We start from the raw sequence: 26304 nt of genomic DNA, 5'->3' as shown, positions 1-26304 counted from the left end.
GAGCAATAAGGATCTGGAATCATCTGCCAGGCTCAGCGGTCAATGCAACAGGAATAACCAACTTCAAGGAGGCTGCTCTACCCTCCATCAGAATGATGCAGCCCCCTGTTGGTTCCCACATCATATAAGCTTACTATAGCTTGGTTTTTACTTGCACTGGACTTAGCATATTTTGCTGTTAATTAACTAGTGCTTTGTCCACACACCATTCCTGCAAGTCATGACATTTCTTGTAGTTACTCGCTTCACCTGCCATCCCAGTATAGTTTCCTGAGTGATGGTGGGTTTCCACTGCCGATCAAACCAACCCGACCAAGCCCAATCAAGCCCGGTCACCCATTTTCCCTGACCAATCCAGACCACATGCCTAAACACAAGCTCTTCCCGACCGCTAATCGACCATTGACGACCCACATTCGACCATTCACGACCACTGCACGACGTATAGTCGACCACAACTTCAATCTCTTCTCGATCGTTCCGATCTACATACAATCCCAACGCGATCCCTACTAGACCAACTAGACGTACACACGATCTCTACACAATCTCGACCCGAGCAGATCGACCTGTTTGAACAGGGATCATGCAAGATGACCCGTGAATTAAGTGGTTGCATAAAGTATTATCGCCATTATCGGTACAGTATTCAATTTTGATCAGCGTTCAGTTCATCTCAGACACGCAAGAGATGGAAATCGAACAGTTACAGTTGTGGGCAGTGGCTGATCCAGATGGGGGGGGGGGGGGCCTGGCAATAGAAAAAAGAAGGGGAAAATAGGGGGAAGATTTTTTTTGTGTGTGTGTGTGTGCTTATGAAAGCAACAAAAAAGTGTTCCTCCCCGCCCCCCCCCCCCCCCCAAGCCACTGAACGAAATATCTGACGATGTAATATTTCAATTTCCGGGGGCCCCCAACAAAAATTATATTTAAAAAAATGGCTCATCTGACCGTGATTAAATGCCTTAAAACCCCTGAGCTTTCGGGGGCTCTGCCCCTGGAATTCACCAAGGGCCCTAAGTTAGACACCTGGATGTTCATCTGAGGGTATTTTAATACCTAAATCCCCTGAGCTCCTGGGGGCTCCACCCCTGGACCTTACACCAATTAGAAACCTACCAGTGCCAAAAATAAGGTATCAAAATATGCTCATCTGAGCGTGATTAAATGCCTTAAAACCCCTAAGCTTCCGGGGGCTCTGCCCCTGGAATTCACTAGAGCCCAAAGTCAGGCACCTGGATGTTCTTAATGCCTTAAACCCATGAGCTCCGGGGGGCTCCGCCCCCTGGCCCCAAAACCAATTTGTGTACTGCCAGTGTCACAAATAAGGTATCAAAATTTGCTCATCTGACCGTAATGTATTGCCCAAAACCCCTGAGCTTCCGGAGGCTTCGCCCCCCGGACCCCACGTCGATTCGTGACTTGCCAGTGTCACAAATAAGGTATAAAAATATGCTCATCTGACGGTAATTTAATGTATGAAACCCCTGAGCTTATGGGGGCTCCATGGGCCTGCATGTAAGAGTGGGGTGATGGGGATTTTTTTGTCAGCCCCCCACCCCGGTGTCACCATTACGCACCAATATTTGGCTCGCATAATTTCAAATTTGGGCCCCTCTCCCCTAAGAAATCCTGGATCCGCGCCTGCGTGCGCAGTCATATGCTACTACCATTTCCAGATGCGATTAACTTAATTAGTATCAATATATCGGTACGAAGAAAATATGATTATATCAGCACGTAATTGTGTCCTTGGTTGAGTTGCGATCGGAAAGATCGAGTGCGTTCGAGAAGTGCTCGGGATGTGATCGAGAAGCAGTCGAGAAGTGAGCGAGTTCGGTCGAGTAACTGTTTAAGCCCCCATCACACCAACTAGTTCTCACTAGGTTCTCGAAAATGTTGCCAAACGGGCTCAAACTGTGTGCGAACGGAGTTGAACGTAATAGCAACTGTTAGCTCGACCAAATCACGTGGTAACACGTTCATAGTAGGATCGAAGTACAATTCCGTTCGTAGTACGCCCATCTCGTTTTAAGTACGTTGTCACTCCGTCCAATTGCAGGACGGGGAGAATTTTGAACAGGCTCAAAGTTCTAGACCACCCTTCCCGTCCAAGCCAGTCCGAGCCCGTCCATGAAGTCCTTAAAAAGATCGTAAATAGTTGCTGATACGTTCACTTCGTTCACACACAGTTCGAGCCCGTTCGGCAACATTTTCCAGATGGTAGTGAGAACTAGTTTGGTGTGATAAGTGCTCGACTTGAAGGTCTTGATCTGCAAAGCCTAAAGCCTAAAGTTGAACGGGAATGAGGAATGGCGAGAACGCGCTGGGTTTTTATAACTCCCGAGTCGAGACGGGATTTCACACGCTCTAGGAGCGCGTTCGAACGCACTCGGAACGAGATGAGGAAGAGTTGAACTGCCTCTGAACGGGGTGGTCGGGTTAAAAACTAGTTAGAACAAGTGACGAACTAGTTAGAATGGGTTTGGACGTATTGGGAACGAGGTAAAACTAGTTAATAATGGGTTTAAACTGACTACGGATTGGCTTGGACTGCCTAATCTACCCGAACTGAACTTAATATGAACTGGCTGTGGACGGGGTACAAACGAGATGGACGTATTGAGGACTGTTTACCAATGAACTAGGATCGTATTATAGACATTTTTTCTGCCCCGACCACAACCCGTTTTACGATTTTCTAGGACGGTTCCAGAACGTAGTGAGAACTAGTTTGGTGTGATGAGGGCTTAAGGGCAGACATGTATCGTTCGTGAAGCGGTTGAGTTGTTGATCGAGTTGATCAGAAACCAATCGTGTTGTTGTGTATAAATCGAGATGAGTAGTGATCGGCGGAAAAAATCCACCTCGACCAAACTAGACCTCCATACGATCGATTCCCGAGCAGCTCGACTCCCACTCGACCAATACACGATCGCTGTACGATCGCTTGCCTTCTCGACCCCTACACGATATTTTTTGACATGCCAAAAGTTGTGTAGAAAGCCAGACCGATACCGATGAGGGTAGACCGACCCCGATCGCCATTGCCGACCGAGCCCGACCAGGCCAAAATAGCTTGATCGGGCTTAGTCGGGTTGGTTTGATCGGCAGTGGGAACCCACCATGAGCTGCCAAAGGGATTACCCCCCGCCCCCAAGTACCCGGTATCGGATAGAATCCTTTCACAATTAAATATATTTAATGGAAAATATTAATAGTGTGCCTAATACGACACAAAATACCGTAATCTATCACGTTTTAAAGCCTACGGTATGTTGAGCTTGTTCAGCAACATTATTCTGTTTATTTATTTTTACAATTTTCCTTCTATAGACAGAACGGTTTTTCATGCCAAAGGTCCTGTCTTCGTATATAGGTTGATGTTATCGGCACGAACAGTTGTAGACCGTTTTCATTGTCTCGTCATAGTCATACACCGGCGCAGTGGCGTAGGTCCTATTGTTCGGGGGGGGGGGGGGAGTGATATTCTATTCATTCACGAACGAACGATAGGTAATAAGGTATTATCTACCCCACTGCATGCACGTACTTTTTTTACAGCATATTCCAAAGTGCATACTCGTAAAAGAAAAGAACAAATCTTAGTAAATAACAATTTTATAACGTTGAAAATCTATCACCGTGTCCAAACTTTAATGGACAGATTGAGTCAAAAGAAGGGAAACCAATATTCAAGCCCAAATATCTAAAAAAAAAAAAAAAAAAAAAAAAAAAGCAAGTGGAATAGCTGAAATATATTAAAATTGTATGACGATGGATAATGTCGTCTATAATTCGATAGGCTGTTCACCAAAATGTGATCATGGATGCTTGATGACTATTTTGCATGCACAGACTCTAATTTGACACTTTATCACAACACATAAAGCATTGAGCAGAGTCTAGCTCAATCAGCCTGTTTCTGTATCAAGAGCAGCTAAAGTACAGAGCCTGTACAGTGTGCTGTCAGTATAGTCTCACAGTGCAGACACTGTTACACATAGCGACTGACACGGGTTTGGTGTGTCTGCAAACTAATTGATTACACTGGCCATTAAACAGATGTCTAGACCGCCTTTAAGCAAATTTTGGATGAAAGGGTATCAATAATATAATCATTCAACCAAACCAGACCCAGGATTGTCCATTAATTTCATTTCAAGAACCATGAAAATTACAACTATTTAGCTATTCATGGATATGTTTTATTGATTAATATGCCTATGTCATTATTGAATAGATTGTAATAGGCTACATTGGTTAAAACTGAGGATCTTTAACTAAATAATCCTATTGTACTGATTGTAAAGATATTCAGATTCAGATTCGAATATGGATTTCTTTCTTTTTTCTATTTTTACTCACGATGAACGACTCTGTCTACATAAGGTGGGCGTCTCCGCAAAATAGGAAACATCAAATATTTGTTCTGATCGACTCCTTGTATTGTAAATGCAAGTTATCGGGATATAAGAAAGGGTCGAATTCCCTTCTTCCATCCATTTCGTACTCCTAGTTTGTTGATGAAGTGTTGAGGATTGAGGATCGGTCAAAATGCCGGGTTTCAAAGAGAAACATACGTTCCGGATCCAGGAAGACGAAGAAGATGACAAGATTAATCTTTCGTTGAATCAGGTCATCATGATTGGTGCCCTGGTAGCCGCCCTAGTCATCGGGGTCGGTCTCCTCTGTTTCTACATTCCCGACAGAAGCTGTGGGCAGGATGACATCATCGGCGTTCCTACCTCCGATCCTCAAAAGGGAAAAACAACCCCTAGAGCTACGACAGAGGGCAGCGAGGTGACAGATCCCGAAATACCCACCACCACCACCAAGTCTACTACACCAACAGCCTTCGTTCCTTCCTCCGATCCTCAGAATGTAAAAACAACCCCTAGAGCTACGACAGAGGGCAGCGAGTCTACTACATCAACAGCTAGCCCGTCTGGACCATGGCCTGGTCGACTAACAACTGCCGTGATGCCAGAGTCGTACGAGCTGTTCCTCAAACCCTACATCTACGACGACGACGTGCCTTCAGGAAAAGCAAAATTCACTTTTGACGGAATCGTCACTATCCGCGTCCGATGCAACAACGCTACCAATCGCATCACTCTGCATGCTGTGGATATCACCATCCATACCATCAAGGTCTTCATGGTGGGCGATACCGTCGATATGTATGAGAGTGATTTGGAGGAAAAAGAGTACGAATTCCTCCACATTGAGCTCAATGACGAACTCGTCGTCGATGGGGTATATGACATCGAAATCGATTATCTCGGTCAGCTGAATGCTGGACTGTCAGGATTCTACCGCACTAGTTATTTGACCGAAGATGGGACAATTGTGTAAGTAAACTATCTCTCTCTCTCTATCCATGTTCCTTCCCCATTTCCCTCTAACTGTATCTCTCACTCTCAAAATAGTGATTTTCGTCTTGATACATTACGACTCTGAACCAGGGCACATAATTATTTTGCTGTATTTGACTTGTACTCATTTAAGGCTGTCACATTTCAAAGCAAAGTGGCACCTCTTTTTCTGTCTGTCTATTTTGATGATTGAATTGAACTCGATCAGCTGAGTTTAGAAAGTATTTATCTCCATCACTACTAGGCTACATCTATATAATGCTGATCCACTCATCAACCTTTTCGGTCATTCTTTGCAAAGTAAAACGACCTTTTTTCAACACCGTAAACGGTGACTTCCAAATGGGATTATGTTTAGGATGGATCAAATTGATGCAGTACTTTTTTGCCACCTACGAGTGTACACCAAATACACCAACATTATGATTGTTTATCTTCGGATTTAACAGCATTTTGCATGAAGAATAAAGTGTCTCCATCCAATTTGCTTCAATTTTCACGAGGTTTTAGGGAATTAGAACGGAATCTCTCTGAGAGACAGATATAAGTAGTTAGAGAGACTCAGAGAAGAGAGAATGGGGGTGGAGACGGAGACAGAGAGAGAGAGAGAGAGAGAGAGAGCGAGAGAGAGAGAGAGAGAGAGAGAGAGTGAGAGAGAGTAAAATATAACTGCACAATATTACATCTTCATTTTAACATTGTCAAGACGGGCCCTGTCTGATATCTATAGAATTGTAAAAACATAATATCTTGCTTATTTATATTAAAATGTTACATTTACATTGGGAATTGCGATTTATAAACCAACTATTTTCATTTTATGAAGACACTAATCAACTATGAATTTCACTACTTCAAGGTCGTTTTCAAAGATTAAATGAAAACACTATTTAAAGTGCGTGTTTCATATTTATCAGTCACTTAGAAATATATAAGATAATTCATAATCAATATCAATATATTAGTATAATAGTTTATTATAGGGGAACGATGTTAGACATGCAAATGGTTTCTTGGTTCATTTTGTTGAAACGATCGTTGGAGGATTTAGGGAGCACAAACGATCCGTGGTCTCTTTTGTAAGCATATGGGGCATACCTTCAATCCCCCCCCCCCCCCTTTTTCGTTCAAAGGCAACCAACATTTTGATAACCTAATTAACCCCATTATGTATTTGATTTTTTTTTTATTATGTTTTTTTTTTACCCTCAACCATGGGTTTTTTGTGTTAAATCATCATCACCTAGAAACTTGATTTTTTTTGTTTGTTTGTTTTTTTTGTTGGGGGGGGGTAGTTGTTTTGCTTGTTTAGATCTTTCTGAATTGCCCCCCCCCCCTCACACTTTTCTTTATAAAAAAAACACGTATACCCGCCCCTTTGATGGACTACTTGAACTATGACGTCATTCTCGTTTAATACAAAACACGTGACAGCTGTTTTCCATGTTGTCTTATCACGAAATCAAAAGTCAAGTTTATCTCTGACGGGAAAAGGCCATAAATATTCCTTTTAATCGATTGATCAATGATAAATGCTCTAAGGGAAACTTCATGACTAGCGAAACGCTCTTATTGCAACATTTACGACCAACGAATAATGATGGCAGTTCAAACATTTACAGATTTGAGATAAAATTAATGAAGAAGTTCATTTAAATGGGTTCACCTCCACAATATGATGTAGTGTAAAGAATAAAGTATCTAGCATTCGATATTTGCCAAGACATCTTTTATGTTGGAAGGGCCACAGATATTTTTTTCAGTGTAGAGGAATTCATATTTTAAAGTATTTCCAGCAAACCCTATGTCTACTGTATGAGATCATTTTAAACATATAGTATAGGGTATTAATCCCAACTCTGGGATTTAAGAACGGTCTGAATAAGAGGTTAAAAGGGAAGTTAGACTGAAATCTAAGTTTCCCAATCGTTAAACGTGACTTAGGAAGTATCGCGTTTACCTCAATTGTTGTGTTGGTCGTTTACTTTGTTCACTATAAAACCAAACAATGTGTAACTATAATCCACTCACTTGAGAAAGTAGATATCATTGGTTAAATTCAAAGATGATTTAGATTACAAATACTAATTAGAACAATAAAGATTGTATTGTCCACCCGCTTATTTGCGAAAATTTTAATAATAGTAAGCAAATAATTACCGTTGGTGAAGGTGATGGGACAAACTATCACTTTCGAGGCGATTTGGATGTAGCTATCTTTCCGAAGCGAAGCTGAGGAAAGATAGCGTATACATTCAGACCGCCGAGGAAGTGATAGTTTGCCATCGCCTGAAACCAAAAGGTGATTATTTGCTTTATATTCCACATCGGAAACATTTCACTTCTTCCGTCATTTTAGAGCAACAAGTCATCAACTAACAGCTAGCAAACGGTGTACGAAACGTACAGTGTATGCAGTATGGTGATGTGACCATAGTTCGCGCGTGATCAAAGTTCGCGTACTAACACTAAAAGCGCTTAAAGAGGAGAGCAATGCGCAACGTATACGATTAAAGTACGTTGCACTGTGTAGATAGTACTTCTATCTTCTTTTGACCAATCGTAGAGCAAGATTATTAGTATGTGGAATATAATATATAATATTATATACCTCACTTTAGAAATCCAGCCATCTGATTAGTCGAAATTGGAGTCGTGCTTTCTAGCCATTCCCGCAAAATGCCAAAACCGGTCTTTTGAAAAAATACTTCAGTTTTGCATTTTACGTATATGCGTGCAATCTCAATGGGAAGGATTTTAGCACACAAACTCGAGTGGTGCGCGACCAGATACCATATGTCACGATAGCGTAAACAAACTTGATTACCATGATTGGTAAGTCGCACAAGTATTATATGACCCTTTTCGGTACACTGCAAAAACCAGGGTGTTAAATTTCTAACACCAGTATGGTATTGAATTTTTTTGACACCATTGGTGTTATTTTTAACACCGGTCAGATTTAAGCACGCATTAATAATTACTTGGTGTTAAGTAACATGGTGTTGTTTTATGCTCGGTGTTGAAAGTATCATCACGTGATTTCGTTTAAGGTGGTTGATTGGTCAAATAAGTTTTCACAAAGTGTACGCGCGCTTAATGATTACTTTACACGTGTTCACAGAAGAATACATTTATCATGATTTGTTAAGCAAATTATGACAATGCACATCAATTTTGTGATTTGTATTTTCCTTTAGCAATTATTAACCAATAGATTATTTGTCCGATCTTGTTACAATAACATTAACGTTTTAGCGATAGATATATTGATTATAAGATTACTAACCAAGAAACAACATGCATATTTATTATATATTCGTGTACCAGCCTGTATTATTTAAATGTTAATCTAAACATTACTTCAAATGATCTATGTGATGGAGTTAATGCAATGGGGATTAGAATATACCTATTGGTGGACAGTTGCTAACATCGATTATGAATTATCAGTTTACCACTGGTTCTTCTACCCTGGTCGATAATAGGAAATATGGAATGTAGGACCATTGGATCAACAAGAATATAAACACCAAAAGTGGAATTGAATTTGTTATGATTCCAGATATTGTTGTTAATCTAAACCAGTAGGAGTTGTCAAATGTTACCACCAAGAGTGGAATTGAATTTCTTATGATTCCAGATATTGGTGTTAATCTACACCAGTAGGAGTTGTCAAACATTAACACCAAAAGTGGAATTGAAATGATCTAATTCCAGAAAATGGTGTTAAGTAACACCAGAGGAGTTGTCCGATATACCAAGAAATACCAAGAAAGTGTTAAATTGAACACCCTTGATGTTAATTTTAACACTCTGGTTTTTGCAATGTATAATTATAAAAGTTATAATGATTTCTTTAATATTCGAGGCATAGTTGTTTTTGTAGGCTCTCTGTGAGGTTACATGATCGTGCTATCACCCCTCGGCACGCCTCGGGGCGATAGCACGATCATGTCCTCCCCTTGAGCGTATAAAAACAACCATGTATGTCATAGCAGTCATTAGTACTATATTGTTCTATCATATTTGTATCATAATGTCGAGCATGTAGCAATTTGTCTATACGTCACGTTCCAATGCTTTACTACTTTTAAGTCGAGAGTGTGCAGTTGACACAGCAAAAATTATATTTGCTTTCAAAAGATAAGGACAAAGTACAATTTCTTTTTGTTGTGTTTTGCTGACCTTTCGTAACAGACGCTACTCAGAGATGTAATATAATTTATGTATGCATTTAAGTTTGGTCTTTAAAAAAAACATGGTTATATATCCTTGGCTCGCTGAAGGATAAGTAAGGGAAAGATCAATCATTTCTTTAACATATGAAAAAAGAATATTCGACGAGAAAGTGCATCATATATTTAATTTTCTCTTCGACGGCAGTGTGTGTTTCTTCTTGGCTTTTACACATATAAGAACCAGTTTCGAAATACGCTGGTGTCGCAAGACTTTTTCGATTAACTGTCTAAAAGTAGTTATATTTCAGTAGTACGAAATTATGCATGTTGTATCAGGATTAAATGTACATTGAAATATTCTAGGCATCTATTTTAACTTTTCAATCAACTGTTTTATTTTTTATTTTCTTTCATTATCGTAGCTCCTGCTAGTGTACTTGCAGCGTAAACTTCCCTCTAAGCTGTAGTTACTATTCTCGCCCCTGACAATTGTTATAATAAGATAACTGATATATTAGTAAATCATAAAAATAATTCAACTTCCGAAAAGAGAGGGAAAGGGACGATGATGAGCAGTACAATGAAGAAGGCTCAGAAAATCGAGGTGCTTGTTTTGCGCAGCCCATACCTGCCGAAGATGGAAAATTAAGCGATAAACATGTAGATGGAGAAATATTGGGATTTGACTGACCTATGTACGCAATGAAAAAAACTGTCTAGAAGCAATGTGGATTGGTTCATTATAAATGTATGCTGTGGTGTTTAGGAATAATCAAAATAATATGACTAAATCTTGCTGACGTCACAAGAAGTGGGTACATGGGATTTCACGCACATGTGGCAGGAAAGTTTAGTCCAAGCCTTTTAGCAAGTTTTGGAAATATATTTTCGAATATGATTAACCTGAAGAGTAATCCTAGTCAAGGTAGATCTCTACTTTGATGTTCCACCACTATAATATGAATATAACGAGAAAGCTCATTATCCACTTCACCAGAAGGCACATTTTGATTGATTATATAAGAAAACTGTGGCTCAGGGTATCATAATAATAAATATGAATCAGTTACAGATGTCTTTTAGTTATATGGTTGTATTTCCCTGATTTATCCAGTTGGGGAGCAACAAGTCAGATGCAACCTACCAGTGCGAGGAAGGCGTTGCCTTGTTTCGACGAGCCCGCCTTCAGAGCTGTCTTCAACACGACTATTGTACATCGCTCCTACATGGCCGCCATTACAAACGGTATTGAAATCGACGAAGAAGACTTAGCAGATGAATGGACAAGGACCACCTACCTTCCAACCCCCAAAATGCCCACCTATCTTCTCGCCTTTACGGTCGGCACATTTGACTACACGGAGAACATCACCGCCAACGGCGTTCGAGTAAAGTCCTTTCTTTTCTTCATATGAAATAAACACCCAGTTAGTGCCACGGGATTTATTCATATCCAATTTGGAAATTTTATAGGCTTATTAAATAAACAGAAAAAGTGAGAAAAAAAACATAGATAAAGCGAGGAAATGTCTTAATCTGCGATTTTTCTCTCATCACCTTTTAACTTATTGTATTCATTATTCTCTCTTTCTCTTTTATTGGGGGGGGGGGGGATGTGGGGTGTGTCCTTGCTGGTTGTAAGCATTATTCCCATGTTTAATTACATATACAATAATTATTTGGCACCTCTTTTCTGTTTTTCATATCGCTACTTTAGAGATATAATTTTGCACAGACTCCATTATTTCCATACACTATTGATATTTCTTCTAATTACCTAATTTATTATTACATGATTATATTAACAACTATTGTTTTATCTCGTGAATCTGTAGAAGTTGTGAGAACGCTCACCTGAACTTCATAATTACGTGCCGTGGTCAATGGGCTTTAGGTCTCGTTAGCAGCAGCCGTCTTCATGTATTTTCACTTTCTGTTCTTCTTTCCTTCTCTTCTGATGACTAGTTCCGTGCATGGTCTCGACCCGAGGCCGTGAACAACACCCGGTACGCACTCGAAACCGGCTCAGAGATCATCACCTATTTCGAAGACTATTTCGGTATCCCATTTCCTCTAGAAAAGCAAGGTTTGTATTAATTAGGAGCCATTACAATGCATAATTCCATCTGCGGATACAACGAGAGACGTACCGTATTTAGATAAAAGGGAAAAGAGAGGTATAGAGAGGGTATCAATATAACGACTATCTGATAATGAGCTACTCTCAAAATCATCAACAAGTAAAGTAGTAATAGTTACAACTACAGCAATCTCTTACAATATTCGTACAGTTGAAGGGAGTTGAATGTCCTATACAATTTTATGAAAATCGTCATCTGGCTCCAACAGTGTGCCATTGCCTCAATTCAACCAAAGCATCATTGCACCTTATATCCATAAACTTGTACACATGAAAAAGTAAAACGAAACTGTTCTAAAGACAAGATATTCTGAGAATGAAAAAATAACATAAAGTGAATGCTTTGACCTACTACTTCGTAAAGAACATTTTACCACATTTAATATAACCTGGTTGCCCGTTATACTGAATGTTGGAGGTGTCGTGGTATAGTGGTTCAGTCACTTGGCTCTCAACTCAAGGGTTGATGGTTCGAGTCCCAGCTGGGCGCTAAATTCCCTTGGCAAGACATTGATCCTCATTTGCAACTCTCCCCTCAAGTTTAAATTAGTATCTGATACGCTAGTCTAACAAAGCTCTCTAAGAGAGCTTTGTTTGGATATCACGGCTATGACAGGGGTAATACTGTTGGAACGCCAGGAATGCCACAACGTTACTTACATGTCTAGAAGCCACCATTATTAAAGATATTGTTCTAAATATGTCTTTCCAGATATGATCGCAGTGCCCGACTTTGCAGCGGGGGCCATGGAGAACTGGGGCCTCATCATCTACAGAGAGACAGCCATGTTGTACGACCCTGAGGTTAACTCGGCCAGCAACAAACAGTATGTTGCCGTCGTGGTTTCCCATGAACTTGCTCATCAGGTAATTTGACTGGCATGTCCGAAAGTAGCGGAATTAGAGGGGACATGGGGGGGGGGGGGGTCCTCAAGCCCAAATTACTTTAAGCCCCCCCCCCAAAAAAAAACAACAACAACAACAACAACAACAACAAAAATGATTGTATTGATTATAAATTAATTTAATCATGGCACATGCATGTAGAAAATGAATACATGATTCCCCTGTAGAAGAACCCATCAAAATATATTTCCATAGACTAATTCATCACCTGATGAAATATATGAACATTACAATGTATTGCGTAATCCAAATATGATTGCTATATAGGATATACAAATCGCCTATGATTTGATTTTGCTGGACTCATTGCGATCGTCTTAACAATAGGTGCAACACCAAAACAAAAACATCGTTGCAATCTGAGGTTGATGAAGCACTGAGAGGGGATATCTACCTCAGAATGTCATAGTTATTGTCTGCTACTGATTTGTACAGCTAGACTATGCGGATAATGATATGCTGTTTCCTTCCTCTTTCATTCATTAGTGGTTCGGTAATCTCGTTACTCCTAAATGGTGGGACGATCTCTGGCTCAACGAGGGATTCGCAAGCTACGTCGAATACCTCGGCGTTGACTTTACAGAGCCCACATGGGGCATGGTAAATATATTTTTACTCATAATAGTTGATGTTGACATTAAAATAGAAATTGGACAATTGCGATCACGTTGGGTTTACTGATTTTCAAAAATAACTTTTCTACGTCTTCTATTTTTTGTGAGGCGGAAGTAGCTCAGTGTCAAGCAACTTCTAAATTATTTCTTCGAAAGCGTATATCGTACGTAACAGTGAATTTATTTATAAAAGTGTCTTACGCGGAGGTTGTTTAGATACGATAATGTTTAAAAGAAAAATAGAAAGATTGCGATTGCATCAACGAGGCAAACAACAGAAGAACCTCTCAATGCCAGGATGTGCATGGACAGTGCGCATCTATGACTTTGAATACACACTGGACAATCAAATGAACAAAACATACAAGTAATGTTTAATAATTTAATTTGTCATGTGAGAAGTTTTGAATGTCCAGGTGCCATTCAAGTGACGACATTTCTTGTTTAATAATTGTAGAAGGAACAGTTCGTAATCAACGACTTAGAACCAGTCTTTGAGCTCGATTCCTTGGGAACTTCTCACCCGGTTCGTGTCGACGTAGGTGCTCCGGCAGAAATCAATGAAATATTTGATTCGATTTCTTACAACAAGGTAAGACACATACACCCCTGAGGTAAGGTACCATAGCTAGCAGAGGAGAGTTAACTCTGATACTGTACTGGCACGTCCTCTCGTTCATTGGTCAGATCCATGGAGCTTTTCCCCACACATATTGTGTGATGGAGAGAACTATTTAGAGCTGCGTGAATGTTAAGGTGTCACAACTACTTTTCTTCTGCTAGCTATGGTGGGTATGCGTGAGCGCCGCTTACGTACTTTGCTCGATATATTTTATCTTGAAGAGATTAAAAGATTTAAAAAACGGAACATAAAGCTAAACTTGCATTTGAATTAATTACTTTATCTCAGTATAGTAAATCGGCACTATAATAACGTGATTCGTTTCAGAATGATTACGATTTACATTAACATAGACATTTTTGGGTAATGTAATGCGCCTTGACATATATACTAAATATCCGAATGATACTATCAGTATTATTCATAGTATTACTTTTGCTATTATCATCAATTATATTTTCACCATTAAAGCTATCATAAGTACATAAAAAACACGATCGCGGCTATTTTCGTTAAATCAACTCCAGGGAAATTTGAAAACCATATTGTATGTCCCATAGAAATAATGTACGGATTACGTAATATTTCAAAGGTGACGTACACGGTGATTGAAATTGCCTCAGGTCGATTTTAAGACAGTAGTTGCTTGGTGTCTAAAGTACAATCACTTGAATTAAAGAGTTACAGTAAATATGCAATGAAAGTATTATAACAAAATATGCAATAAAAGTATTATAACAAAATATGCAATTAAAGAATTGCATAAATTATATAATCCACATAATGGATATTATTTGAATTTCTATTTTTTGTCTTCTTAAATAAAGGGTGGTTCCATTCTGAGAATGCTGAATAACATCCTGACAGAGGAAGTGTTTACACGGGGCCTTACAGCTTATCTTAAGGAACATGCCTATGGCAACGCTGACTCGGACGATCTTTGGAGCGCCTTAACGGAGGTCAGTGGAAATGCTGCTATCCCGTGCATGCAGTATCAAGGCAAATCATGAATAAAGTTAAAAGGAAGAGCATCGCCTGAGTTTGGTTTCCATTTTTTTAAAGGTTGTTGTTGTTGTAGATGTTTTGGGGGAGAGGAGTGGGGGGCTTCGCTTGTTGGAAAAGAGTAGCCTAACTTGACAGCGAATTTGATCCGAAATATACCCCAATTACACTCAAAATGGTATACTTACGCCCTGTCCAATCAGGGGATTAAAGGGTCTACTACCAACAAAAATGTTGGTCTACAAGAGTAGGAGTAAAGTCATTCATGTGCATAAAAGGGATGTCCGAAATGTTTAGCAATATCATCCTAGTTTACAAGTTGACGAACATTTATGTTCTTGTCCTGCTAGCGGCAACATGACGAATTTCTGTTCGGAGTACTAGTCATATAGCGGGACTTTGCTTTAATCTTTACGTAAAGACGATTGCAAAGAATTTCGAGAAATCAAATCATGAGCAATTCAATTCTCTACTGTACTACCTATAGAAATCACGTTCACGCATTCAATCAGTGATAAACAAGGCTGTTGAAATAATATTGAATAGTAATTTGGCCTTTTATACCAAGGGTTGCCACAACAGTATCAATCTTCGTGTGGACCCCGTAATCATTATTACTCCAGCATTGCCCGGTACCCAATTATACGTGGGTTGAGAGAGGCAAATGTGGAAAAATACCTTGTCCATGAATGTAAGTACCTAGCATAGTTGATGACTTAATTTTGATATGTTATTCTTGTATATTGTTGTATGTTGGAAGCTTCACGAATAAAAATCAATCAATCAGTCAATCAGCAAGGATCGAACACAGGACTATTCGTTTGAGAGTCAAGAACGTTCCCCAATACATCACGGTGCTCCCACAGTGCTCCCAAAATTGCCTCTGGTGTTGATTTTCCGAAAGTCTTTGCGATTTTGTTCAGAATATCTTTCGACTTTCAATTGCAAAGATTCCATTTCTGTGTTCTGGTTATCTTTTTTCTCCTCTTTCTTTTGAAGGCTGACAAAGATGACGGTGGCCTCGACGTGAAAGCCATCATGGACACCTGGACATTACAGATGGGCTATCCTCTAGTCACCTTAGAACGGACAGATCGAAAAACAGTAACGGCACATCAGGAACACTATCTCTCTAACCCATCTGAGGGTGTCAGTCAGGAATACGGAGATCAGGGGTATATATGAACTACAAATACTGATAACAATACCTGTTTCTTATAATAATGAAACGCTTTACCTTAAAATGACCAAAGCGCTTACAGGATTATTATTATTATTATTCAATTATAATTCAATTACTATTCCGCACACTGCAGTGCACATTCCTTTTTAATTTTGAGCGTAGTAGAATCGCAATTGCGGTGTATTTATGGTCTTTCAGCTGCAAATAATAGTGACATAATTTCAGTCGCGAAATTGTCTCCGATATGAGACTGACTTGACATTTTCTTCTACCAAGAATACTTCGCATGATAACCTGTGTAATGATGTAGTGCGCGAAAAGAAAAATTAATGATGTTGGTATATTTATGACGTTATTTACATTGTTAAACTACACGCTGTTGCTGAATGTAACTTTGAATAATTCACTCCTACATAGGTACTTATGGCAAGTTTACATCCAATACACGGACAAGACAACCAACAACTTTATTATGCCAAACTCAGCTTGGATGGAAAAAGATCGTTCTAGTAAGTATAACAGATTTATTAGTTTAATTTGTCTCGTAATGCGCATATTGTAAAACACACTTTACCAAACATTTACGGTTACAGATATCGTATAGACCTGTTCTGATGATTATATATACATGCATTGCTAATATCTCCAATGGTGAATATGAAGACTTCCGAACAGTTCAATATAACATACACTTAATCGGGGGTACTCCTGAGGAATCGGACACAATTTTGGCCGAGAATGGTTGCTATCTATAACTAAGAATGGACTTATTTCTTACGACGGACAGGTCTAAAAAATCATTGCACGCACTTTGTAAGCAAATGTACATTGGAACGATAGTTGTGCGCTTTCCCATATCCCACTGCAAATTCTAGGTGGGGCACGAGTTTCGCTGCGTGCAAGATTTGAACACCCGTGTGGTAATTCGAACTATCAGTGTACATGAAAACTGTCGAGAATATGTCTTTAACCTTTTTCTCTGACCATCATGCATTCACTCCCAACTAAAAATGATTGACTTTTAAATTATTTTTTAAAAAAAACAAGAGACGACAAGTTTTACAGAACTCAAAATAGAACACTGCAAAAGTTTAATTTCTCGTCAAATTGTTACTCTTTAAATTATATTTCATTCTTCAGTCGAATTCGAGCTTGCAGATACTGTGGATGAAAATGACTGGTACATGGTGAACACTTACCAGTATGGCTTCTACAGAGTAAACTATGATCATGAAAACTGGATGAGGTTGACCGATCAACTCATGACTGACCACAAGGTATGAAGGCTAGCCCTATATGCCTACTTATCTTTTATTCAACTTCAAATTGACAAAAAAATCACATTCCTCCTCCTACCATTGTTTTTCGGGTTGCAGTAATATGAGCAAGAAGATTAAAAATAAGAAGAAGTAGTACTTGTAGTGAAAGTAGTAGTAGTAGTAGAAGTAGAAGTAGCAGCAGCAGCAGTAATTAGTAGTAGCAGTAGTAGTATAGTGCCTTTACCCGTTTTCAAGCGAATGGCATGTGGAACAATTTCGTAATTATGAATAGATGACGGTCATCAACATAGATAATTCAAAGCATTACTTTGGCCGTTTTTAGTATAAGTAGTTTAATACACCTTTAAATATTAATGTTCAATTCTAAATTTGGAGAGGTTTTGTGAAATTTGATGAAAAAAATATAATCGACACTCAACCAAAATGAAACTCTTTCTCAATTAAAGCTAGACTTGCAAAAAAACCTCTTGTTTCTGCATATGAAAATAGCTTTATCCTTTCTATCATTTACTAACAGGTTTTCCCCAACGAAAATCGTGCTCAACTGATTGACGACGCGTTCAGCCTTGCCCGCACTGGGAATATCTCCATGGAAACCGCGCTAAATCTCACTAGATACCTTGGAAACGAAAAGGATCTTCTGCCATGGGAGGCCACACTGGACTACATGTCCTACATCACTAACATGTTCAGACTCAGTGGAGGCTTTGGCCCTCTAGAGGTAAGAACCGTAATGATTGGTCAGTACAGTGTGACGTCATTTCTTATCTGTTTTTAATGCATTGTGACGTTATTTATCTCGTATGAACTCATGATCACTTTCCTTTAAGATAGCATCACATGACATTATCAATATAGTCGCTCTACTCATTTTATGGACACTTCCAAGATTAAGTTGAGTTATGGTCAATTATTTCTTGTTATAGTTTGAATATGAGGGCATTTGAAGAGCGATCCTGTTCAGGAGACATTATTTTCTACTTTGATTCTCTTCTAAGCAGACACAAAGTAACATGAAAGTTCTCAAATTATATTTTACCTTTACAAGAACTGCACCCTGTCTTTAAGCCGGATGCACACGAAGTGTCATTTCGATTGCGTTTTTGTAACCAACGCGAATCAAGCTAATGCTGGCAATTAGTCTATGCGCTGGTGATCCAACGCTGTGTTTGCACTGTTTCTTATGCCGCAGAAGTATTATTTTATCATTTTAATAATTTCTATTTGAATGTACAATGACAAAAATCAGGCCTTTACCCAATACTTTTTAGATTATAAAACTTTCCTGATTTTTATGTATATTAATTATTATTACTATTTTTTCTAACGGTCAATATGAAGACTACCGAACTATCAATATTAGATATACTTAATTGTGATTTCTCGTGGGGACTCTATATATGGCAGTTATAGGTATTTACCGGACAACGGGTTCGATGTCGCTCTCATTTGGTGCGTCACAGACTGCGTCAATGGCTATTGCAGCGTTCCGCCAGGAACTTTTGTAAATGGCTATTTGGGCTTATTATTATGACAAAGCGTTATTTCCATTGCATCACTCAAGGACGTTAAGGCAATAATAAATGCACAGATTAGGCCTGGGCAGAGTCCGTCGGCACATATGCAACTCCTTGACGCAGGGATGCGATAGCCTAGCGCAAGGTTCTTATCTGTCCGAAAATAGGCGCCATGACACTGGCGTGACAAATCTTGGAATCTACGTGCGTAGAGAACATTGCTCGACTCCTCGTTGTCTACCGGCCAAACATTGTGTAAGGTTCACTGCATGTATTATTTAAATTGAAATGATCAATTATCGTCGAAGCTAGCTACAGTGGCACTTTTTGTATAATGAGTAGGCCGCTTTATGAAGTTGTCTTTATCCATGATTGTAACAATATGATTCTACTATAATCTTTTTTTCAGTTGTACATGCAAGCTTTGGTGGAGCCTCTCTACGACTCTCTAGGCTGGAATGACACTGACGAAGTCCTTGAGCAGTAAGTATATTTCCAGAGCTGCGGGTTTTTTTAAATTCTCCCTTTATCTGCCCCAATTACGATTTGGACAAAGTATATATTGTAACATAAAGCCTCTATCAGGTATGACGCGGTAAACCGCGGTGGGTTTTGTTTTTATGAAGACGTACGTGTTAAATCCTCATTTTTGACGCGATAAGCCGCGGTGGGTTTTGTTTTTATGAAGACGTAAGGTGTTAAAGGCTCAGCTTTGACGCGGTAAGCCGTGGTGGGTATTGTTTTTATAAAGATGTAGGTGTTAAAGGCTCAGCTTTGACGCGGTAAGCCGCGGTGGGTATTGTTTTTAAGAAGACGTAGGTGTTAAAGGCTCAGCTTTGACGCGGTAAACCACCTCCACACACACACATACACGCACACACACACACACACACACACACACCAAAAAAGAATCGTAAATAAATAACAATAATAATAAAACCGCAACGGTTCTGCCGCGTCGTATCTGAACGAAGCTAAATATGCTTCACATCACTGCATCTTGTAACATAAATCATATATCAGTAAATTCACGTTAGACCTTTGTTTGCGCATACTTGGCATTCATTTTATACAAGTTGTAAAAAATATTTTTTAAATGCTTTGGTTTACCACTTCATATCTTAACGAGTCTTAAGAACGACTCTTAATTTTACATATAGTCGGGGAAAAGCTGAGTCACGTCTTTCGGATGGTGACGTTTAAAGGTCGGTCCCAGACGTAAATAATCATACCTGATTGATACACGTCTGTAAAAACCCAATACACACACACGCGAACACTCACTCCTGAAGACGGACAGTCAACCTGTCGAAACGTCGAGTCTACTCTCCTGCTCCTGCTCTGCAACTCTACTCGCCGACTCAAGCCAGTCTTCTACTCAAAGCTCTCATCCTGTCTACAACTTTCTGGTTTACAGTCCTTTTCAGGACTATACTCACTTCCGAAAGACACTCTTCCTTCCAACCTCCACTTTCTCGCCTTTCCATTTCACTTCTATTTCTATCCACTTTCCTTAGTCCTTCTAGGACTTTACACATGGTGTACCGTAAATGAAATGAAATGAAATCGAACTTTCATTTGGCAGATTTGGACCAACCCTTTTCGGCCACGTGTTTCCAGTGGTCCGGTGGTAAGGTTTTAACCACACCTCTACATGCTCTAGCTCATATTCACCTGTTTGTGATATTCAGCAACATGTACATGAAAAAAAAAACTTGAGAAGATGATGATGGTTACAACACTTGAAACTGCTCAATATCCCTTGAAACCAAACTTTCAAGACTGTTTTAAAAGGTGTATTTTAAGAATGATATTCTACCACGATTACCAGTATTCTACACTATTGGTAAAAATGCGATTTTGGTTATATATTGGCCATGTTTGGAGGTATCGCAGAAAATGGAGTATCCTGGTTCGTGTTTTTTTTTTCTATTTCCATCGCTCCCATGGAAAAAATCATTGCATTGATGGTGATTAAGTGGTTTTATCATTTGATTCTGCTAGATACAATCGAAACAACGCCATTCGTGTAGCGTGCTACTACCGCGTGACAGACTGTCTGGACCAAGCCTCCAAACTCTACCAAGATTACATGCAAAATCCTGATAACAACCCGTAAGTCTGAAGGGGGTGTAGAAGGGAAGGAGTGTAAGGAGGAGGGGAAGGAGGAGTGGACGGAGAGAGGGAGAGGGGACGAAGAGAGAGAGAGAGAGAGAAAGAGAGAAAGAGAGAGAGAGAGGGGGGGGGGAGGGAAAGGAGGATGGGGAAGGATATGTGCAATACTCACTAGGAGGAGGAGGAGTAAATTAGAAATAGTAGCAATAGCAGTAGTAGCAGCCGAGTAGCAGTAGCAGCAGAAGTAATAGGGATAAAAGTAGTGATAACGGTAGAAGTGGTAGTAGTAGCAGTGGCTGTCGTCATTTTGAAAGTTGTCCTCTTTGTCTCGAAGAGGACATTAGACCAAAAGCAAGTATCAAGTACGCATTACTAAAATATCAGAAAAGACTTCTATACACGTAGAGCTTTTTTGTGTTTTATCGAGACTATTATCCCACACCTTTGACCATCTCTCTTTACCCATTCTTCATACAGCATTAGCAACAATCTCAAGACCACTGTGTACTGTAACGGTATCCGTGATGGCGGTCAGACCGAGTGGGAGTTCGGCTGGAACAAGTACCTCTCGTCCTCCGATTCCTCAGAGAAATCAAAATGGCTGTCGGCCCTTGGATGCTCTAGACAGCCTTGGATTCTGAACCGGTGAGAGCAAGAGATTTGCTAGAATTAAACTATTACCAAATATGATATTATATTTGTTTTAAGAAAGTGTATATTCTCTTTTTAAACATTTCTTTAAGTTGTTGCATAATAAATTTGGCTGATGGTATTGAACGCATTTTTTCGAAATTTCGATTTCAATAGTCTTCGGATTATCTCAAATAAAATGGAGTTTAAATTTCTACATATTTAATACATTTGCTTCTGGTGTATAAATTGAATTTTCGTTTTATTCCACTTTTGAAATCAACAATTACAATAACAAGAACAAAACTGAGATAGAGATTATTCCAAACCTTTATTTGGTTTAAGATTATGTCCGGGACGTGTATGAACAATTCGTCTGTTTGGAGCCAGGAGAACGCCAATATAGAGCTAATGCCCTTCTGGCTCTGAACAGACGAAGCATTCCGTCAAGTGCTATATAAATATAAATATACAATAATGAGCTAGTCCTCATACTCGCATTTCATGATTTCATAAGTTATTACTCACCTAACCTATTAAATCGCTACTCCTCAACTTCATAAATCCCTCCCTACACCTAACTTCATTCCCATACCTTCTTTCTCTTTCTTTCTTTCTCCCCCCCCCCCCCTCTCTCTCTCTCTCTCTCTCTCTCTCTCTCTCTCTCTCTCACTCCCTCTCTCTCTCTCTCTCTCTCTCTCTCACTCCCTCTCTCTCTCTCTCTCTCTCTCTCCATACACTTCTCTCTTTCTTCCCCTTTCTTTATCCCACCTCTCTCTCTTTAGTACATCTATTTGTTCATTTTGCTACAAATTGGGTATGATATGTTTGTAAATTATGAATGTATATACCAAAATTATGTTTTATTTCCACCTTGTATTACTTTGCATGATGTATATCCAATGTGATTCAGTTGGTGAGCTGCCATGTGGTTTTAATGCATACCATTTAACAATTCAATCACAATCAATCAATCAATCAATCAATCAATCAATCAGGTACCTGATGTATACGGTGGCAGAAGACACCCAGGTTCGAAGCCAGGACGTCTCGTCCGTACTGTCAGCCGTGGGCAACAACCACGTCGGTATTGATCTCGTGTGGGACTTCTTGCGTAATGATTACGACAAGATCTATGATTTGTAAGTTGACCCTAGACACTAAAAATGATTAATGATAATTTTTATGATTATTAGGAGCCCTAATAAAATATTAAGCGCCGAATCAACACCCACCCCCCCCCCCCCTTGCGCCAAGGGGAGGAGGCCCGGGCCCCCCGTGCCCTCGCCCCCTAGATCCACCATTTGATGCGTGATACTGTTTTACAAAACAATTACATGTATATAGATAGCTATCTGGGTCTGTTAGGGTAACGAGTAGCAACCCTAGAGAAATAAATTACTCGGGGTCTACCAATAATGAAGTGCATTTGAACCCAACACATTTAGAAGATGTAACAAAATGTTTTACGCTTTATAGCTATTTGATCTCTAAGCTCTAACCATATGTTTTCCGAATCGTTGTGTCGATTGCAGACTGATGAAGAAAGAATAATGCTATAAAAACTGTACATATTCTTTTGTTTTCAGATTTGCTACCAGTATATTCACCTTCTCCAGCATTATTTCTGCCGTGCCGCAAAACTTCAACACCGAGCAACTCTTAGAGGAGGTAAGATGACCATGATTCACATAACGGCGTATCATGGGGAGGGGGCCGTGGGGAGGGCGAACGTGCCACGCCCGGGCGGCAGAGTAAGTCATTGTAATGTTCACACATTTCAGCTGGTGACTGACAAGGTTACTGGTCTTACCCATGGTCGATTTCATGAAAGTCTTCGTGATTTTTTTGTGAAAAGAAGCTGTAATCCCGTAAGTTTTGTGCTGTGTTAAATTTCCCCCTCTTTCCTCTTTTTTCTATAAACTTCATCGGGATTGTCCAGTGGATAGCGTTCGGTGAAGGGAGGGATTTCGGTCCTGCGACGAGGACTTACGAGCAAGGAACCGAGACCATCAAGATCAACATCCAATGGATGGAGAAGTATGAGGACTCGATCACCGAGTGGTTAATGAGGGCTCTATAGGAAACATGTAGAGAAGAGGCATCACCACCATCAACATCATCGTCACCATCAACATCATCGTCACACTAATGGAATCAAAGGGGTTTCTTGCAGGATTTATTATTCCTCAACCATTTTAGCGACATACGATGTAACAGCGGTGGTTGGGATGAGTGTGTATACCCCCAGACACTCCCTCCATTAATTCCCCACTTCAGAAAATCAAGTTATAGTTCATACCTCTTCCAAAAGTCCTATTTTCCTGAACAACTGACGTATGTTATTCAATGAGGCTAATTTATATAGACTTACAAGAGGAAGAATCACCCATGGCTCAATCCGTACTTACAATTGTATCGAAATTGTATTGTATGATATCTTTGGAATTTCAATTTTAGTAGGCTAGTCGTAAGAAGTTATAAACTCATTATATTGGAGTTCAATCAAAGCACAATTCATTTGTTATCCAGTAACTGTTAAGATACAAGAACACAAAAATAAGATTAAATGGTAATGCCTGGTTAAAGCTATACTGCGGTTGCTTCAAAATGTCAAATGATGTTCATAACTATATAATATGGAAACTACAAATTACTTATGTTATAGGAATATTTGTTTGGGAAATGGAATCGCACTCCATTCTCAAAACATTACTTTATATTATCACTTTAAAAAACACTTATGTTGCCTATGGATATGGAGCATTTCGCCATGATCGAAAAATGTACTGGCATTTGTCTGTAACTGGCAATTCTTTCTAAGTTTTGTTTTGTAAAAATGTTTGCGTCCACTTAAAGCGTGGTTCACATAATATGTGAACGAACTTTAATTGTACTTATTAATGTATGTACGATTTCATTGTCGTATATTCAATAATATAAACAGCAACATATATCATTTTTTATTAGTTAAATGTCCACACCAGTACTGGTAGAAGTAATTGTTAGTCAACTTTTTTTCTTTTAGTTTACTGAGCATAAAGGACATAAAATTGCTTTTGTTATATGGCACGTAAGACTTCATGGACAAGCCATGTTCTGTTTTTATTTTCTTAATCCATCGCAACTTCACAGCTTGTACAATTGCTTATCAAATTTTTATATGAATATTTTGGAAACCGCTTATATTTCCAGTTTTTTTAGTTTATTTTATCGATCAAAAGTGTTGAATATTGTAAACCTACATGTATGACCATCGTGTTAATTTCACACTATGCAGAAATGAAGAGATTATATTTGTATGTCAACCAGTACTCTGTGTGTTTAAAACAGTTGACATAGGCTTGTTATTTCCCCTTTAATGGCCAATAAAAGATGATTTACATGACGGTTATACGATTCCTGAAAGTCAATAGAATGTTTTAATGTGTTTATGAACATGTGATTAAACCAGATGAAACTGTATAGCATCAGACAAGAGTCGTATTTTTTTTTCTCTTAGTATGGTAATACGGTAATGCGCATTATTTAAAGTAATGTACATTATGCACAAAAAATTGTACATTTACATGCATCTACATGTAAATTTCTTTTAAATTTTTTCAATCTTTAACTCCGCATTATCTTTCATCAATCAACATGAAAATAGCTAATTGATTGTTATCAACTAAAATTATATTTTGCTCAACACTGACATGGAATTACATGTATACATTTATTTCAACATTTTGAAAGCTAGATTATTTTATACAGTAGGCTTGCGGGTGATTTATTTTTTCTTCAATCTTTGGACAATCAATATTCTCTTGAAGATGTACAATCGCCGAAGTGCAATAGTCATAAAGAGAATACCAAGTTACGGGGGAAAGAGTAGCAATTAGAACAAATAATTTTGATAATAGCTCCAACCAAATTTTCGCTCAGTGCCTTGCTTGATCAAAACTTGGTTAGGGAAAGGTTCTTCTGCTGTAACCTTCGGGATGTTTTAAAATTGTACCACCTTAAATTATTGCTGATGATTCATAATTCCGCAACACACATTTCCCGTTGGGGTTCATAAATTCGGAAAATGAAATAGGTTTTGTTATTCCGAAAGTAAGTGATACAGGGCTCCATGTATTTTCAAAATTATGATCACTACGAAGCCCGTGTGGGTGTGCGCGCGTGTGTGTTTGTGAGAGAGAGAGAGAGAGAGAGAGAGAAAGAGGTGATGAAAGATGGGGTATGAACATAGGGAGGGAAAGAGAGAGAGATAAATGAGTAGAAAGAGAGAGAGAGAGAGAGAGAGAGAGAGAAAGAGAGAAAGAGGGGGAGGGGGGGGGGGGGGGAGGTGGAAGTACCAAATGGAAATCACTCGGGTAAAGATTCATTATTTTGAAGTCAAATGTGCTTTAATTAAGAATAGCCCTATCATTCTTCTTCTTTTTGTTGTTTTTGTTTTGTTTCTTGTTTTGTTTTGGGGTTTGCATTGTATATGGGGACATTGCGTTATGTTGTTTTCTTACTATACTAGAGCCTTTATAATAGTAAACAAATTTGCTGCATACTTAAGGTATGCCGATCACATTGCACAAAAAGGAGGGGTGCCCCCATCCCTAAATCTAAATCTGCCACTACTCTAACTTTATCTTGATATTAATAAAAGGCTACTAAATGTCCTTTTTTGTGACTGAAAAAAACGGGGGAAAAAACACATCTCTAGCTGGAAGTGGGGAAATAAATTTGTATGAGTTTTA

General features: G+C 39.1%; 1 protein-coding gene across 3 annotated transcripts in view; it reads left to right on the top strand.

The window, feature by feature from the left end:
* The window catches only part of LOC590831 (aminopeptidase N), a 29145-nt gene extending 4990 nt beyond the window's left edge, over positions 1-24155 (top strand). Inside the window, exons 1-18 of one of the 3 annotated variants that reach the window (XM_011667636.2) lie at positions 4472-4803; positions 4840-5354; positions 10674-10947; positions 11525-11645; positions 12412-12566; positions 13092-13205; positions 13677-13811; positions 14669-14800; positions 15843-16018; positions 16444-16535; positions 17167-17303; positions 17824-18027; positions 19233-19306; positions 20828-20938; positions 21416-21583; positions 22567-22710; positions 23158-23239; positions 23511-24155. In XM_011667636.2, the coding sequence (XP_011665938.2) occupies positions 4558-4803; positions 4840-5354; positions 10674-10947; positions 11525-11645; positions 12412-12566; positions 13092-13205; positions 13677-13811; positions 14669-14800; positions 15843-16018; positions 16444-16535; positions 17167-17303; positions 17824-18027; positions 19233-19306; positions 20828-20938; positions 21416-21583; positions 22567-22710; positions 23158-23239; positions 23511-23651 (3021 nt within the window). In that variant the 5' untranslated portion in view covers positions 4472-4557 and the 3' untranslated portion in view covers positions 23652-24155. Of the gene's footprint in view, positions 1-4471; positions 5355-10673; positions 10948-11524; positions 11646-12411; positions 12567-13091; positions 13206-13676; positions 13812-14668; positions 14801-15842; positions 16019-16443; positions 16536-17166; positions 17304-17823; positions 18028-19232; positions 19307-20827; positions 20939-21415; positions 21584-22566; positions 22711-23157; positions 23240-23510 lie in introns of those variants that run through there. The other 2 variants (XM_011667635.2, XM_011667637.2) reach the window with 2 other exon arrangements.
* Positions 24156-26304: the final 2149 nt, after the last annotated feature.

The sequence above is a fragment of the Strongylocentrotus purpuratus genome, unplaced genomic scaffold (genome assembly GCF_000002235.5).
Source record: "Strongylocentrotus purpuratus isolate Spur 01 unplaced genomic scaffold, Spur_5.0 spur5_scaffold_6, whole genome shotgun sequence".
Lineage (NCBI taxonomy): Eukaryota > Metazoa > Echinodermata > Echinoidea > Camarodonta > Strongylocentrotidae > Strongylocentrotus > Strongylocentrotus purpuratus.
This window is presented reverse-complemented; position numbering and strand designations above follow the sequence as displayed.